This window comes from Crocuta crocuta, unplaced genomic scaffold, assembly GCF_008692635.1.
Source record: "Crocuta crocuta isolate KB4526 unplaced genomic scaffold, BGI_CrCroc_1.0 scaffold126, whole genome shotgun sequence".
NCBI lineage: Eukaryota > Metazoa > Chordata > Mammalia > Carnivora > Hyaenidae > Crocuta > Crocuta crocuta.
The window spans coordinates 7,349,070-7,365,029 of NW_027531000.1; the positions used below are offsets into that span (position 1 = coordinate 7,349,070).

Here is a 15,960-nt window from a genome sequence, read left to right on the forward strand (position 1 = left end):
ATATGGGCCTCTGATCTAGCAAATTCCTACTCATCCTTCAGAATGCGGCACAAATGGCCATGCCCCAGGATAATACCTCCTCCCCAAGGGCACGCCAGACCCAGGCACAGAGTGTAGCCATATACGGATGCCTAGCATCTCCTTGTCCTTCAGGATTCAGCTGAGTATCTTCTCCTCTCTTTCCTGGCCAGTGACAGCCCTTGCTGCTTGGTCTCTAACGTTTGCCATGCTCCCATTTTTTTTTTCCTGCATCACATGTCCCCCAGTCTGTAACTGTTATCTTTACTTCTTTCTCACCTGATGTCCCCACCAGGACACAAACTCCATGACCCCAGGGACTCAAGTCTCTGGCCTCCACAGTGTATCCCAGCTCCTACCAAACAGCCCCTGTTCAATACTTATTTGTTGAAGGAGTGAAGTCTATTTTCCTTTCCTTTGACTATTTTCCTTTCAGGATAATAAATGAGGAAATGGTCAGCAGAAGAAATGAGCAGGAGATGATCCACATCCAGATAACCCCACATGAAAGGTGAGATCCTGCAACGCGCCTTTTGCCACGTCTGGTCCCCAGAGCTGTTTCACTGGCCATTTTCCTCCCAGTTAAACCTACTGATCTGAATCTGACCTCTTCTTTCTGGAGGAGGAGCTGATGGGGAAGGGGGTGAGCAAAGAGCTGTAGTGGGAGGGAAAGCAATGGGATGCAATCATCTACAAATGAGGGAATCGCCCGACCAATGAAGAGCAGACAGAGCAGAGCTCCAGACCAGACTTCCAGGCACGGGGTCCACGCTCCAGCTCAGTTACTCTCTTCCAACTGCATACATCTCACACCACGTTCTTCAGCTCAACTGCCACCCAACCAGACATGTCCCCTCAAAACCTAAACGGTTTAGATAAGCTGTTGTAGTACTAGGACAATGCTATTTTAGGAGACAACAACTAAATAAAAACTCCAGAGGATAAAGATGTTAGATAAACAATGAACTCTCTAATTACACAGAGCAGAATGAGGTGAGCAAGGTTTCTACTCCTCACTCCCCAAACCTTGAGCCTTCTTCCCGCTGCAGCAGGGAAAGGAAAAACACGTTTTAGTAATTAACATACCACGCAAGGCCGGCCACCAATAATATTGAATCCCAGGGAGCCGGAGTCTCGATGTAGGACAAGAGTCAGACTTTTGGTTTCTTCACCCTGTGGGGAACAGAGGAGTTCAAGTTTTATTTACAAACAGGGAATAAACGGTAGCCATTTTCTTTCTACCTAAGCAGACTCATGGGCTCTTAAGTCATCACTAAAAATCCTCTGTCTCTTGGATACTTTACGTAAGGAAAGTTTTAGGGCCCAAGCTGAACCCGTGTCTTGTGTTGAGGAGGTCACGGACATTTCTAGATCTCACCCAGCCTTGCAATGCCCGCATAAGAGTGTCTGGCGATGTCCAGACGTGCCTCCTGAACACTGTCTATCAATGACTCCTTGGTCTGCAAACGCATCTCTCCTTTGACCAGCCCACTGCACGCCAGCTGTCTAGACAGCAACTTTCTGTTTGTTTCTCAACCATTCTCAACAGCGCCATTCATGTTTTGTCATGAGAGGTTCAAGTAGCAATGCTCTCAGAAGTCTGAGCGCCTGTACAGCCTGTCAATGGTCATCTGTGTTTGAGAGACACAGCAGTCCGAGCGAAGTGAGACGGTGAACGTGTGGAAGAAACAGAAAAATCCTGCATCTGACTCAAAGGGGGAGGGGACAATTCCACAAAGTAATTACTGTCCAGCCCACAGGAGATGCCAAGATGGCTAACAGAAAACACTCTGTTCAGTGGAGGCTGGTCGCCGTGAACCCCTTTAAATCAAAGCAGCAGCAGTCACCCAGGCAGGTCTTCCAGGCACTGGTGACCAGCTGGACGGGACAGGGATGCCAGGGCACCTTAGCGGAAATTCTCCAGTAACAGATGAATAAAAGTAAATTTAATGTTAGGTGTGCACTGTCACTAAACGGGTAGCGACATCAACACGAACCTCGCTGAGACACCTCTGAAATGTTTCCCATTCTTCGAACGGTACACCAAACTTTACACGTGGGGACCGAGAGAAACTTGGAAATGTGTCACTCACGTTTTCTGTTTAAACGTGGTATTATTTAAATGCTGCATTTTTTAAGATAATGAAATACTTCGTTAGAAGCTTTTAAAAAAAAAAACTTGCAATGGCTTATCACAAAATACACATTTCTGTATTTGGGCAGCAGAAATGTGGCCAACAGAACCGAAAGAAAAAAAATATACATACATATGTGTGTGTGGCTAACGGGCCTCAATAAATAAAAGTACCTACATGCTTAAAGCTCTGAGTAACCACAACCATTTCTCGTGCCTAGTTAGTGCACTGAATTTACAATACTAGAATTTTTCAAAATTTCAAAACCGTTACCTAAGCCTATCAATTTCTAAAATCCTGTAAAAACAAAAATGACCATTTTTCATTAGAAAAAGGCCGTTTTTAGGGGCGCCTGGGTGGCTCTGTCAGTTAAGCGTCTACGTTGGCTCAGGTCATGATCTCGGGGTTCTTGAGTTCAGCCTGTGCCAAAAGCTGGGAGCCCGGAGCCTGCTTTGGATTCTGTCTCCCTGTCTCTCTGCCCCTCCCCTGCTCCCACTCTGTCTCTCTTTCTCAAAAATAAATAGTAAACATTAAAAAAAAGAAGAAAAAGACAGTTTTTAATGAAAGAACTAGGTGTCCTCTAAGAACAATGCAATAAAACACTTCCGTCAGCTCGCTCACTTGATATATAAAATACAGTGTTTTACATAATAGCAAACGAGTCTCCATCAAGCTGCTGTACCTAACCAAAAACAGAAAAGCCTCTATAATAACAAACTAATTTTCCAAAATATTTTGCAAAAAAATATTTCCAATCCCTGGCACATCCATCTAGAGCACCTCTCTGTCAATGGTACTGATCTAATTAATTTGATCTACCCAAGTTAACCGCCAACAACTGTCACTGCCATAACAGAATAAACATTGGGGATCAACCAGAGAGTTGTGAAATGTCGACGTGAGGATTCACAAACTGAAATTGTTTATATCTCTCTGCCTCGGAAAAGCAAGATCCTGCTAAGTCCATGTCTTGCTTTGCTATCTTAGAGGGGTGAAAAAGTTAGAAATACATTGGAATTTGACTGAGCTATCACACATATCTTGCACTGCTGGCTTTCGTAATTAATGATGGAAACTGCGGTTACCCAGTAATCCGAGGCAGATGGCTCTAGTCTGGGAATTTCAAAGGATGTACGGTAGAGAACACACAACAGGGTTTTTCAAAAGACTAGTTTTAAGCCTACTGTGTGATAAGCACTTATTCTACAAATGAAAGAAAAACAAAGAAATCTTATTAGAGTGCATTGACAATGTAACAGCTAACATTTATTGGCTGCTTACCAGGTGCCAGAAATTGTATTAAACATTAAAGTGCTTCATTTTCTTTAATAAATTCAACCCATCTCCTAGACGGACACTCTTACCACCCTTATGATATAGATGGGAAGAGCGAGTCAGAGATCAAGCTGGGCTTTACACCCAGGCTCTCTGAATCTAGACCCCAGTTACTCTTCAATACTACCCCCTTTTCATGCAGAATGTAGAAAAGAATGCCATGTAGGCTAGTAACCTCTTAGGTCTCTCTCAAGATGGTTCAATGGTTGGAGTTCCATAAAGGAACTGATTATAGGAGCTCTTACCCAGGAAACCAATGTCAAAACAGAACCCCCAACTGTGCACCGAACTACTGGATCTCCAGAAGATCATCCAGAGATGCCCAGACACCTAAGGCTGTACCCAGACTCACAGATCTCTCTATGGGGACAGGTGAGACAATGCCTGAGACACAACATTCCTCAGCCAAACAGCGATTTGCAAAGAACATTTTGGAACAACTGGGTTGACCATCTAAACTTCCCTGCCAGACCCAAGCACTGGGGACAGAGAAAGGGTATTTTCACTTCTACAAGCATCTTGATGTAGTCTGCTGTCCAGGAAGGTTGGAACTGGCTTCAGGTGCCACTGCCTATTTTAGGACTGATTTACAATGATGAGCCAATACACAGTGCTGGGAGCAAGACAGAAGAGGAAAGGCTCTGTCTGGGCTGAATTTCTTTCATTTCTCCATCTAACCACCAAAGGTCTTTTCTCCTCTGACACCATGAACTTGATTCTGGTTTTCCCTTTCCATTCCTCTCCCCACAAAGCAATCTTAACTACTCAACTTTCTAATTCTTCTCTCTCTCACACACACACACACATTAATAGAGAATTTAAACACTACACTTCATACAACCTATTTAACACATTAATTCCTGCTTAAATCATTTAACCTGTTCCTGAGCTGAAACTGCTTCAGGATGGAGGGCATTTAAATATTTCTTGTTTAATTATGCTCCACCAATTAAAGAGACATATAAATGGGACAAGGGCAAAGGCTCATGTCAATGCTGCTTTGCTGACTTTTCACGGACATGATGTTAACGAGTGGCTCTTTCATCTAAAGAAAAACTTAACCAATATTAATCTGTATGGGGATTTTTATCATAACCTATGCTTTGAAATTTTCTTAATGGCCTGATGAAGTACAACAAAGAAGGTAAAAGAGCTCTGTTTCACATAAACAACCAGTTAACTAAAACATCTGTTTTTTGAAGCAGACATTAGATCTACGCTCTACACCTGAGAAACTGAGGCTTCCAGAAATTCAGACACGCACTTAAGATCACACAGCGGCAGAGGCAGAGCCAGGAATCAAGGTCCATGGGGCTCCAATGTCCGTGTTCTTTGTACTCTGCGGGTAAAGTCTGGCACCATATCCTAAATCCCTTTGCCTCACAAGACTGAGCCTTCACATTAAAATGTCATGAAGGATTAGACATCTAATTAGTTTTGTAATTAGAGTTTTAAGCAAGGTTTCTTCGGACCATGTAATAATAGTGGCCAAGATTAAGAGCGTCTATTATACCGTGAAGGGTATCATAAGAGTATTATGCCCTGACAGAAACGGGGTAATGGTTAAGATCTTGGACTCCAGAGTCCAGATCCTCAAGTCAGAACCTGAGTTGAGTTTCCTCATCCCCAGAATGGGGATAATGACGGTTTTTTCTCACGTTACGGGGTTATTATAAAGCATGAATGAGATAGACAATTACCGACCAGTGCCTCAGTACAGCACCTGGCCAACAGACTTGCTCACAAGACAACAGGACACAGTGTGTGGTAGACACTACAACACTCAGCACTGAGGACCCTGGTACTCTTCAGCCACTTCAATTACTCTGCCACAAAGTCCAAGCAAATCCCAAATTAACTTAGGCTATCTAAAGCAAGTTTGGGAGAGCCAGGACCTCAAGTTACGCAAAATAGGAGAGTTACGTATTCGTCATACCATCTGGCCCTATGATGGGAACTCTTCCACGTACGTGTCTCTTGTTTTCCCCAAAGTCTGGAGAAAGAGTGGCACATTCTAGGAGGGCTGGTTAAGTGCCAACAGACAGTTTGTACTGGAGACATGGTAGCAGGAGGACGCGTAAGGAAAACAATGGTGACAGCTCAGCCTGAATCTTCAGCTCAGAGCTAGGACAAGCACGTGATGCTGTCCCGGTGGGATATGGGGATAAGCAGGTGAAGTCACACACATGATGTATCCAGCCCTGGCGGGAGGAGGCCATCAGAGCAGAGAACAGGCAAACAGGTATTGGCTCACAAGGGGAAGGAGAAACAGGAAGTCTAAGACTCCGTGGACTTGGACAGGGACAGCAACGTAGAAGCAGCTGGGGAGATGGAAAGTGAGGGGTAAGTGGGGACTGCTGGGGCACGTTCTACCAGATCAGTGAGCCCCAATGGGCCTGCGAAGAAAAGGTGAATAAAGCAACATCTGCAAGAAGACTGGAGGGGAGATCACACCTCCTTGGCCGCTTTCCCTAGAACTGCCTCTATTACTCCGCTCTGACGGCAGGTGTCTCTTTCCTTCAGGAACCAGGACCCAGGAGACAGGCATGTCTCAACCAAGAGTCTGGGCGGCAGATGGACAAGGAAGACAGCAGGCATTCAGTGAACCCCAGAAACAGCACGGACTCCCTGGGGCGGGTCTGGAAGCTCTTACAGGCCCTCAGCACCCCAACCTCCACCCCAGCAGCACATGGCTCATGCGCTGGGCCCCTCGGGCAGTGCAGGACCTCTGTGGGAGGTGCCTAGGCCTTTAGGATTGAGAAAGAACAAAGATCCATCAGCCCTGGAGGAGGAGATGTGGGCACCAAACCCTCAATGATGGCACAAACAGTCCACAGTACTTACACCATGAAGTCACAGCAGAAATAGAAACCCAATGTTCAGCAACACCGTAGTTGATTTCACTGAAAATAAGCTATGTTATCATATTCGGACAAGGAACTACTGGATCAATGTTTAAACTGCCCAAAACACAATCTGCTCAAATTTCAACTCAAGGTCTAAGCGGACAAGAATTAGGGAGGAAAATAAAAGTCATGGTGGAAAAGGTAAAAATCAAATTTACTTTGTCAAAGTCACCTTACATGGTGGCTGGGGGGGAGTTTTCTTGGTTTTTGTTTGTTTTTGTTTTTTTTTAAGTGTCCAAGGACATGAACCATTCTCTACAGGAAAAGCCCCTTTTTCTTAGTATTACTGTCACCACCCTCCTCTGAACAATCTGGCCTCAGAAGCTTGGCTGTGGGCCATCTCCTAATCCACGCGGTGGCCTCCAGAGCCCGTCCATGCCACTGTCAATGTGGATTCTTTCTAAACACTACTTTCCGCCCCACGACGGGTGTTCCCCAATTACTGGTGTTGTGGGACTCACAGCCGAGAACTGGCTGGACTGGAAAACTGCCCAGCGGGTTCTGAGAACTGTAATTGACTGACCGCTAGTCTGTGTATCTGGGGTGACAGGACACCTCTCGGCCTCGGATTATGCAAAGCTCTCGGAGAGTCGCACAGCTGGGAGACAGCTCTATCTGTGCACTAGTGACGAGCAAGCACGAAACTGTGCAGCGGTGGGTGCGGGGACACCAGGAGGCAGAGCTGGCTGCCAGAAATGCCGTTCTGAAGAGATGAGGGTGTCTTTACTTCCCTACACCAAAATGGGTTTGTCCTCTCTGTCGCTCAAACTGTGGTTCTAACGGCTGGCTTGGGCCAACCTCCTCCTTGTAACTCAACATCCAGTTCTAAAGAAGGGATATTCTTGGGGGAAGAACAGTGGAGGCCTGTTCAAGCCTCAGAATGAAGGCAGTTGTGGGGTTGATGTAAACGAACTGAAAATGGATGAGGGGCGCCTGGGTGGCTCAGTCTATTAAGCAGCTGACTTCGCTCAGGTCATCATCTCATGGTTCATAGGTTCAAGCCCTGTGTTGGGCTCTTTGGCTGACAGCTTAGAGCCTGGAGCCTGCTTCCAGATTCTACATCTCTCTCTCTCTCTCTCTGCCCCTCCCCTGCTCATGCTTGAACTCTGTCTCAAAAATAAACATTTAAAAAAATGTATGAGACATTCAATGGAAGTATTAGTGGTGTGTACCTATCACCAAAATAGGCATAAGGGAAGGTAAGAAAAGGCAAAGGGGATGGAGAAACAGATAGGAAGAAATACAGAAAGAGCTTCTCTGGAGAGAATATCTACAGAATAGTATATGTAAACTCTTCCATAGGCCAAAGAAGTTATTTTTGAAAAACAGTGTAAGAGAAAGAGTCCCTTGGCTCAAAAATTCCTATGTATTTTTTAGTCTGCAGTTATATTTAAATAACATAAGATATCCCTAAAAATTTGCTTCTTTATTCCCCTGGGTTTGACTTCAAGTCTGGACTTTTTTTGTCAAGTCCTGCCTCTCTTGGTGAACATCTACAAGCAATGCTTCACCAAAAAACTAACAAGAACAAACTTTATTTTAGGAGCTACCGAATTGTCACATTTTCACTTGACAGACTATAGAGTAGTTCCAGTCTCTGAAATTTAAGCCTTGGGGAAGCATTTTCGTCCCCAAATCAGAAAGCAAGCAAAAGTTACCCAGCTAGAACACGGTTAAGTTCTAGATTATAGGAAGGCAGGGTCTCTGCCCAACCTCTCCTGAGCCCCGTTAATTTTGGTGAGACAGACAGCAACACACATAGCAACTCCCCACCCTGCATTTTATTCATGAGCTTTAACCACCTCCCTTACATCTCAGCCCAGAACTGCTACCCTGACACAGCGAAACTCACCTGGCATATTTCTCTCTTACCCAGCTCCCACCAGGGCAAAAGAGGCAGATAGAGAACTAGTCCAGAGAACTAGTCACTCAGGGGAGCACGAGGCTCACAAGGAAACCGTGACCCTCCAAGCAAACACCCCTTTCCATCTTCTCCATTACATCACTTCAAATTTCTAACATTTCTGCAGCAATTTATTTTAAAAATATCTAAAAACCTAAAGGTGCCAGGCACTTAATAGATGTTCAGTAAACACCCATGCACGTAATACTCATCATCTGGCTTAATCCTAAAGCCAGCTCTATGAGCCCACATATTATCCCGTTTTAGAGACAAGGACATTAAGGCTTACAGGTTACAAGATCCTCCCAGAGGCCTTCAACAATAAGGCATAGGCAACATATAAATCCTATTATCACCGACTCCAGGGACTGGATACTAACCACACACCACCTCAATTCAGGGTATACTGCAGCCTGCCTCTTTACACAAAGCCTACATCTAACCATGACCCACAACCTGAAAGTAGAGGCACAGACACCTGAAAACAGCTCTGAAAAAATTCTAAGGGTGACCTCTCTGCCCAGGACTCATTTCCGCATACCCGCTGCCCCCAAGATAGTTCATCCCGCCCCATTCCGGGCAACATTGCTGCCGGGCTCACTCACACACAGGCTGCACGGGGTCTCTGTCCCCTGGACTCCCCATGAATATATGGAAGGGGAGAGAAAGGTGGATGCCTGTGTCCATCTGTTAGTTATTTTCTTTACAAGACTAATCATTATGTTATACCACTTCCCTTCTTTATTGGAACAGGCTTATTAGAACACCATTAGTTCAGGGGGGACAGAAACTAATCCATAGCAAAAAAAAAAAAAAGCTTGAGTCAACCAAGAGTAGGAAGACTTGCGTTGTGTTTTCAAAGACTCAAGTAGGTGTCTGATTGATCCCAGGGGTTAAAGCTACTCCGGATGACCTCTGTATCCATTAGTGCCTGTCACGGTGCCTGGCACATTGTGTCTAAGAACATGGAGAGCTAAATGGCAAGAATACATTTGGAAAAGACTGTCTTTTCTTTCTACTCTCAACCCCTCTTTACATTATTAGCATGAAAATGAGAGAAACGAGCCACTATTCCATCCAGGATACCATCTCTTTAATTTGTTTTACTGAAATCTCTTTTCACAGGATAGTTTTATGTTCCATGTGTTCGATGCGAGCCAGACATATGAAAATGGGATTTATGTCACGGGAAGAACATACTTCACCAGCACGGCCCAGAAGCCATCAAACCAACTAGAAGGAGCCAAAGAAAAATGCTGGGGGAAGATGTTTAACCTTCCAGGCCTCAGTTTCTCCACCTGTGATATGAAAGGTAATGGTCTGTGGGTATCTACTCAGAGGGTCTTCCTGAGGACAAAATAAACACCTCCAAATAACATAGTGCGTGCATATATAAGAACAATCTGGAAAGAGGGATGAGACCTCACACATGCATGAGCCTGCAGTCAGACACTGGGTTCAAATCCCAGTTTTATACTTAGAATCTGTGTAACTTCTGGCCTTAACCTAACTTTCATCTAACCGGTTTTTTTAAGAAAGAGAGATCTATCTGATGAAAAAGATGGAACAGCTCATATACATACATACATAAAGCACCCCAAGTGTATGGCACCCAACAGAATTCAATGAATAATATTTCTTTTCCTTTCAAGCTCCTGGGTCTCTAGTCTAATGCGCAACTAACTGCCTTATAGATTCTTGTGCGTCAGATATTTTGACAGACGAGCAAGCAGTATTTCCAAGTGCAGAAAGAATCGCTTATGAATAAATATCATCAGAACTCCCAATTCAAAATGTTCAGTTATAATTATTTAAGAGTAGCTAACCTGAAATGAAATGGACTGACAGCCCCCAATTCCTTTAGCTGAACTGGGCTGTTTTGTTACAAGCACTATGAAATGGTTATTTGCTGAAGCTTTCCAGAAACAGAAAATACCCTGAAAGGTGAACACTCAAGATAGATACATTTCAAAGTGTTTGGACATCTGGAAAGCCTTTTGATACAATTGTCTATTAGATTCACTTACCCCCAGGAGTTCTGAAATGGACAAAATCGTTTCTGGGATGTGGTGCTTGATACAATTTGATCCGGGTGGATCTAGTAGGACAAAAAGAATGCCTCCCAAAAACCTGGGAACAATTTTGTTAACTTGGGGGTCACGGAAAAACTCATTCTTTTTCAATACAAGCTCACTGTTGGTTAGCAATCTGAAAAGCTGTGATGGCTGACAGGACAGCCTCACCAAACTTGAATTCACCCACAGAACAAACACATATTGAGAGCTCACAGCCCATATGGCAATCTTGTGTCCAGAGCACAGTCCTGATGAAGACTGAGGTGCTTCCTCCTGGGGAGACACAATCAGTAGCCCTTCCAATTGGTCAGTTACAACTTTGATAAACACCATGCAGGAGAAGAAGTACCAAAGCGCACATCTCAGGGCACCAGACCTGATCTATGAGGTCACAGAGGCCTTCGTGGATGTGGTAGTGCTTGAGCTGGGATGGGAAGGATAGAAAGATTATCTAGTGATGAGCAAACCCTAAGTGCTGACTGACATAAAGGCAGGGGCAGAAGGCAGCAGTTTGAAACTTGCAGATTGTCCAGTGATGAGTCGTTGGAAAGACTTGTATGTAGAGAAAAGAGCACATGCAAAGGCCCAGGGGGCACAAAGGAGCATAGGGTCGTATTCATGGAATTTCCAGAGACTAAAGAAGCTGGGAAGAGAGAAAGAAGGGGTAAGAATGCAAGCAGACAGACAGGTGGAGGCTGGAAGGATACAGGACACCATGGACCTCACGGCCGTGCAACTGGAAAGATAATGCCTCTCAGAAGGCTATCAGATTGACATTTCCTTTTTTTCTTTTTAAGTTTATTCAGAGAGAAAAAGAGGGTGCATGTGCACAAGCAGGGAGGGGCAGACAGAGGGGGACAGAGAATCCCAAGCAGGCCCCTCATTTATTAGCTCAGAGCCTGACATGGGGATCAAACTCACAAACCTTGAGATCATGACCTGAGCTGAAATCAAGAGTTTGACCCGTAACGAAGTCACCCGGGCACCCTTCAGATTGACACTTCTAAGTGATTATTCCTGGTGCTAGGTAATTGCATGGAAGAATATATGTTGTGGTACAGGCAAGATATGGTGGTGGCTCACACCAAAACTGATTTTGTTTCCCAGGTGACATCTGGCAGTATCTGGAGACATCTGTGATTGCCACAACCTGGGAAGTGCTCCTGGCATCTAGCAGGTAGAGGCCAGGGATACTGCTCAACATCCTATAAAACAAGGAACACTGTCCCCCCAAAACGCACACAACGAAGGATTATCTAGCCCAAAACATTAATAGGTGGAGTTGGAAACTGTGGTTTGGACCAAGGATATCACTGGATAGGGAGGGAGAACATAAATAGATTCAAAAAGTACCGTGGAGGGTCCCCAGGTGGCTCAGTCAGCTAAGAGTCCAACTTCTGTTCAGGTCACGATCTCATGGCTTGTGAGTTCGAGCCCCACCACAGGCTCTGTGCTGACAGCTCAGAGCCTGGAGCCTGCTTCAGATTCTGAGTCTCCTTCTGTCTCTGCCCCTCCCCTGCTCACACTCAGTCTGTCTCTCTCTCTCAAAAATAAACATTTAAAATTTTTCTAAAAGGTGTTTTGGAGGTAAAATCAGTAAGACTTAACAATGGACTGGATGTAGAAATAAAAGGGCAGAAGGTATCAAAGGACGAGTCTCTGGTTTTTCAACATTTTCAAGAAAAGTTATGCTCAGAACTCTCCCTTTCTTGGAAAGCCAGAGAAGAGTGCTATGAAGTGCTTCTGCTCTNGGCCCCAGGTGGCTCAGTCAGCTAAGAGTCCAACTTCTGTTCAGGTCATGATCTCATGACTTGTGAGTTCGAGCCCCACCACAGGCTGTGTGCTGACAGCTCAGAGCCTGGAGCCTGCTTCAGATTCTGAGTCTCCTTCTGTCTCTGCCCCTCCCCTGCTCACACTCAGTCTGTCTCTCTCTCTCAAAAATAAACATTTAAAATTTTTCTAAAAGGTGTTTTGGAGGTAAAATCAGTAAGACTTAACAATGGACTGGATGTAGAAATAAAAGGGCAGAAGGTATCAAAGGACGAGTCTCTGGTTTTTCAACATTTTCAAGAAAAGTTATGCTCAGAACTCTCCCTTTCTTGGAAAGCCAGAGAAGAGTGCTATGAAGTGCTTCTGCTCTTAGAATCATCAGGTGGGTAAGCCAAGGTGGGAAAACAGACGCTGGCAGCAAAACTCTTCAACTGATTCAAGCAAACCATCATCAGCAAGTCTGTTGTGGCCCAGATGGCAGCTTCCTGTTGGTCAGAGATGCCGTGTCAGGCCGTGGTTATCTACAGTGTAACTGCTGGGGGGTCTGGGTTTTAGAGCTTTACCCTGGTCTTTTGTAAAAGGAGGAGACCCATACCTGTTCGTCTAGGTCTGTACTTAAACCTCTAGTCTTCATCCAGTGGAGGAGCTAACCCAGCATGACAGGCAGACCAGCACTGACCCGGGAGCTTGTGGGAAATGCAGACCGAAGCCAGCCCTAATGATCAGTACCCTCAGGAGGTAAGACGCAGGAATCTGTTTTAACAAACTCCCTGGGTGATTTCCGATCATAGGGATGCTGGAGAAGCACAGCCCTAGCACCCATCTAAGAGCAAGAGAAACAATGCCTCCGTAGGTACAGCGCACACACACCCTCAACACTCAGCTGGCGTCCAAACCCCAAAGGTTAAGATCGTTTTTTAAAATGCCAGATCATTTTACGGAACAAGGTCTAGCTAGGCCTTGAAGGACTGGTAGTGAAAATCTTCTAAGCATTTCTTATCTACTTCAGCTTGGAACAGACAGATAAACATTAGGACTTATTTAAAAAAAAAAAAAAGTGTTGTGCATGAGAGTTTCCAAGCAATATAAATCCTTCTGCCTTTTGGAAGAGAATAAACAGTACCCTGCAGGAGCAGAGTCAACCCAATGAAATAAACAAGTTCTTAAACAGCCTGCAGTGGGAGAGGGTTTTCTGGCCGAGGCAAGAACAGCAAAAGCTTTCAGCGAGGGCCACTGAGGGTTAACTTCGGGGCAAGAGGTGCAAGCTTCCCTGAGGCCTCATTGAGGCCAGCCAGGGTCTGAAGCCAGAGAAAGGAACTCGTGCAAACTGCAGGCCAGGCCATTCTTGGCTGTCCTTGAGGCGAGCACCGGGGTGCATAGGAGTCCCAGGGCGGGCTCCAGCTCCAGAGGCGAACTTTCTCTGGAAGCTCAAAACGCAACATCTTGTCCCTAAGCTTAATACCCTTGATTACCCTCCTGGCTCCCCCAGCGCAGCTTCAAACAGTTCAGATTCAAGTATCCCATTTTCGATTGTGAGAAGGTTTCACCAAACACTCCGGAAAGAAAACAGAAAGGCAAGAAGAAATAACAAACCAGCTGAACAATGAATGATGTATCACTTCTGGGGTAGTGAATGGCTTATTTATAAATAAGCATCGCTTAAAACCACGCAGGAAGTTCGCGTGACAGCATCAACAAGAGAAACTCAGGCACCCCTCTGCCGCAAACCGGGTGCCTGCTGGAAGACCAAGCTGTGCCCTCTGTTTTGGGGACTTGCAGGCTCACACCAGGCTTTTGTACGCCTGTGCGGTCCTGGGTGAGCCTCCCAGTTGTAAATATTTGCCCTTCGTCCAGAGCTGGCCAGCTGCTGGGCCTGCAGCTGACAGACAGGCCAGGGGGCCAGGATGGGGCGGGGAGGAGTGGGGGGTCGGAAAACTTGCAGGCCTGGTGTGTGCGTAAAGAGGGGGCTGGGAGAGGGCAGGGAGAGGCAAAGCAGATGCAGGCCCCTTGGGCAAATACGTTCTCCTGCAGCCACATGGAACAGGCAACCAGAGAGGGGCACCGTGGCCCTCCCTGTTGGTATAAAATGTGGGTTTGCAATCAGGGAGACCGTGGTTCTTAACAGGCGGTTTTGCATGTGTATGAACACACACCCCAACCCCAGAAAACACTTGATAGTATCTGGAGACGTTTTTAGTCGCATGTCTTGGAGACAGGCATGCTGCTGGGATCTAGTGGGTAGAGGCCAGGCATGCTGCTAACCATCTTAACAACGCAGAGAAGAGCCTCCTCCAATAAACACTGACGGGGCCCCAAATGTCAATACAAACCAACGTTGATAACTCTAACGCAGAACCTGAATCCTCATTCTGTTCCCGGAGTCAAGTATGACTCTGGACAGGTTCTACGCGCTCCCTGAGCCTGCTTCCTCCACCCCCGAAGGATTAAATAGATATCACACCTGTAAAGTGCTTCCCACAGTTGCTGGAACATAAAAAACACCCAAAAAATGGCCCTTGGAGTTACACTGAGGCAACACCATAGTGCTTAGGACCCTGGGCTGGAAAGACAGGCCCATGAGCGTTCAAAAGGCAACTATGGCACTAGAAGCTATGACCCAGGCACAGGACTGCCCCGGCTGCCCCTTAGGGGGCTCAGTTGGTCCATCTCCAAAATGGGACTGATTGCAGCTGCCTCACTTGATTAAAACGGAAACAACTGAGAAGTACTTAGCCTAAGGCCTAGAGCAAAGCAAGCCATCACTAGTGGTGACCATTATAATTACACCAACTCCCAGCTCAAGGGGACGGCTCCAGGGAGATGTTAACCCCTGTAGAGAATATCCATCCAGCCCTGTGCCAGATCTTTTTAACATTCTCTCGCTGTAGGCTGACAACCACCTATTTCACATTTAGGGAAACTGAGACACCTGGAGGTTAAACCACACAGTCACTCAGCCATTAGCAAAACGCCCAAATCCTAACAGTTCCAATTTGAAAGAACTGACTCTCCATTATTACTTTATGTTTGGTAGCGCTTCCTTTTTTTTTTTTTCCTGGAATCCCCGGATGAAGGCCAAAGATGGGGCCTGGCTGTGTTTTACCCCTGTGTCACAGCTCTAGGGACCAGTTTCTAACTTTAGAGAGCCTAAGCGCTTGCTCAAGGTCAGCCAGCTAGTTGGCAGCAAGGCCCAGATCCGAATCCAGCTCTGACTCCAGGGGCCTATTTTCTAGCATCCTTGTGAACTTAGAACTGTATTTCATTTACTCTTTCTGAAATTCCTAAGGTTGCTGGATATAGTTCACGCTGTGCATCAGGATCTGCACCATTCTTACTCCACAGTGACTGTGGGCTCCTTTTAGTCTTTCCAGAACCCCGGAAGCTGCTGCAGCTAAATTCCACACTGTGCGTGGAATCCGTACTGACCGTAGTTTCCAAGCTTCAACTGCTTCAGCGACCTGGTCTTAGTGACACCGCTGGTAAGCAGTGGAAGGAGACAGGGATGCTCCTGGGAAGTCCCAGGCATCCCGGTGCCCAAAGGGACCAGGAGGCGCCCGGGTCCCCATGGAGGGCCCGGCGGGGGGTGGGGGCCGGTGGCTGGCGCCTACCTTGCCGCCGGGGGGCGCGGCCACGCAGCGGCTGAGCGAGTCGAGGCGCGCGCTGTACTCCGTGAACTTCTTTTGGTAGCGTAGGGCGGTCATCTGCAGCTCCAGCTGCGCCGCGGCCAGCTGCGCCACCAGCGACTTCTCGCGCTTGCCGGCGCGCAGCGCCTCCTTCTTGAGCGCCTTGTGCAGCGCGCCCAGGCGGGCCTGCAGCGC

At 46.4% G+C, this 15,960-nt stretch overlaps 1 protein-coding gene across 1 annotated transcript in view; it reads right to left on the reverse strand.

Annotated features, from left to right (window-relative positions):
- PDZRN3 (PDZ domain containing ring finger 3) overlaps positions 1 to 15,960 on the reverse strand; it is a 242,308-nt gene that overhangs the window by 225,735 nt on the left and 613 nt on the right. Inside the window, 2 exon segments of the mRNA XM_077770644.1 lie at positions 1,105 to 1,191; positions 15,751 to 15,951. Of these exon segments, the coding sequence (XP_077626770.1) occupies positions 1,105 to 1,191; positions 15,751 to 15,951 (288 nt within the window).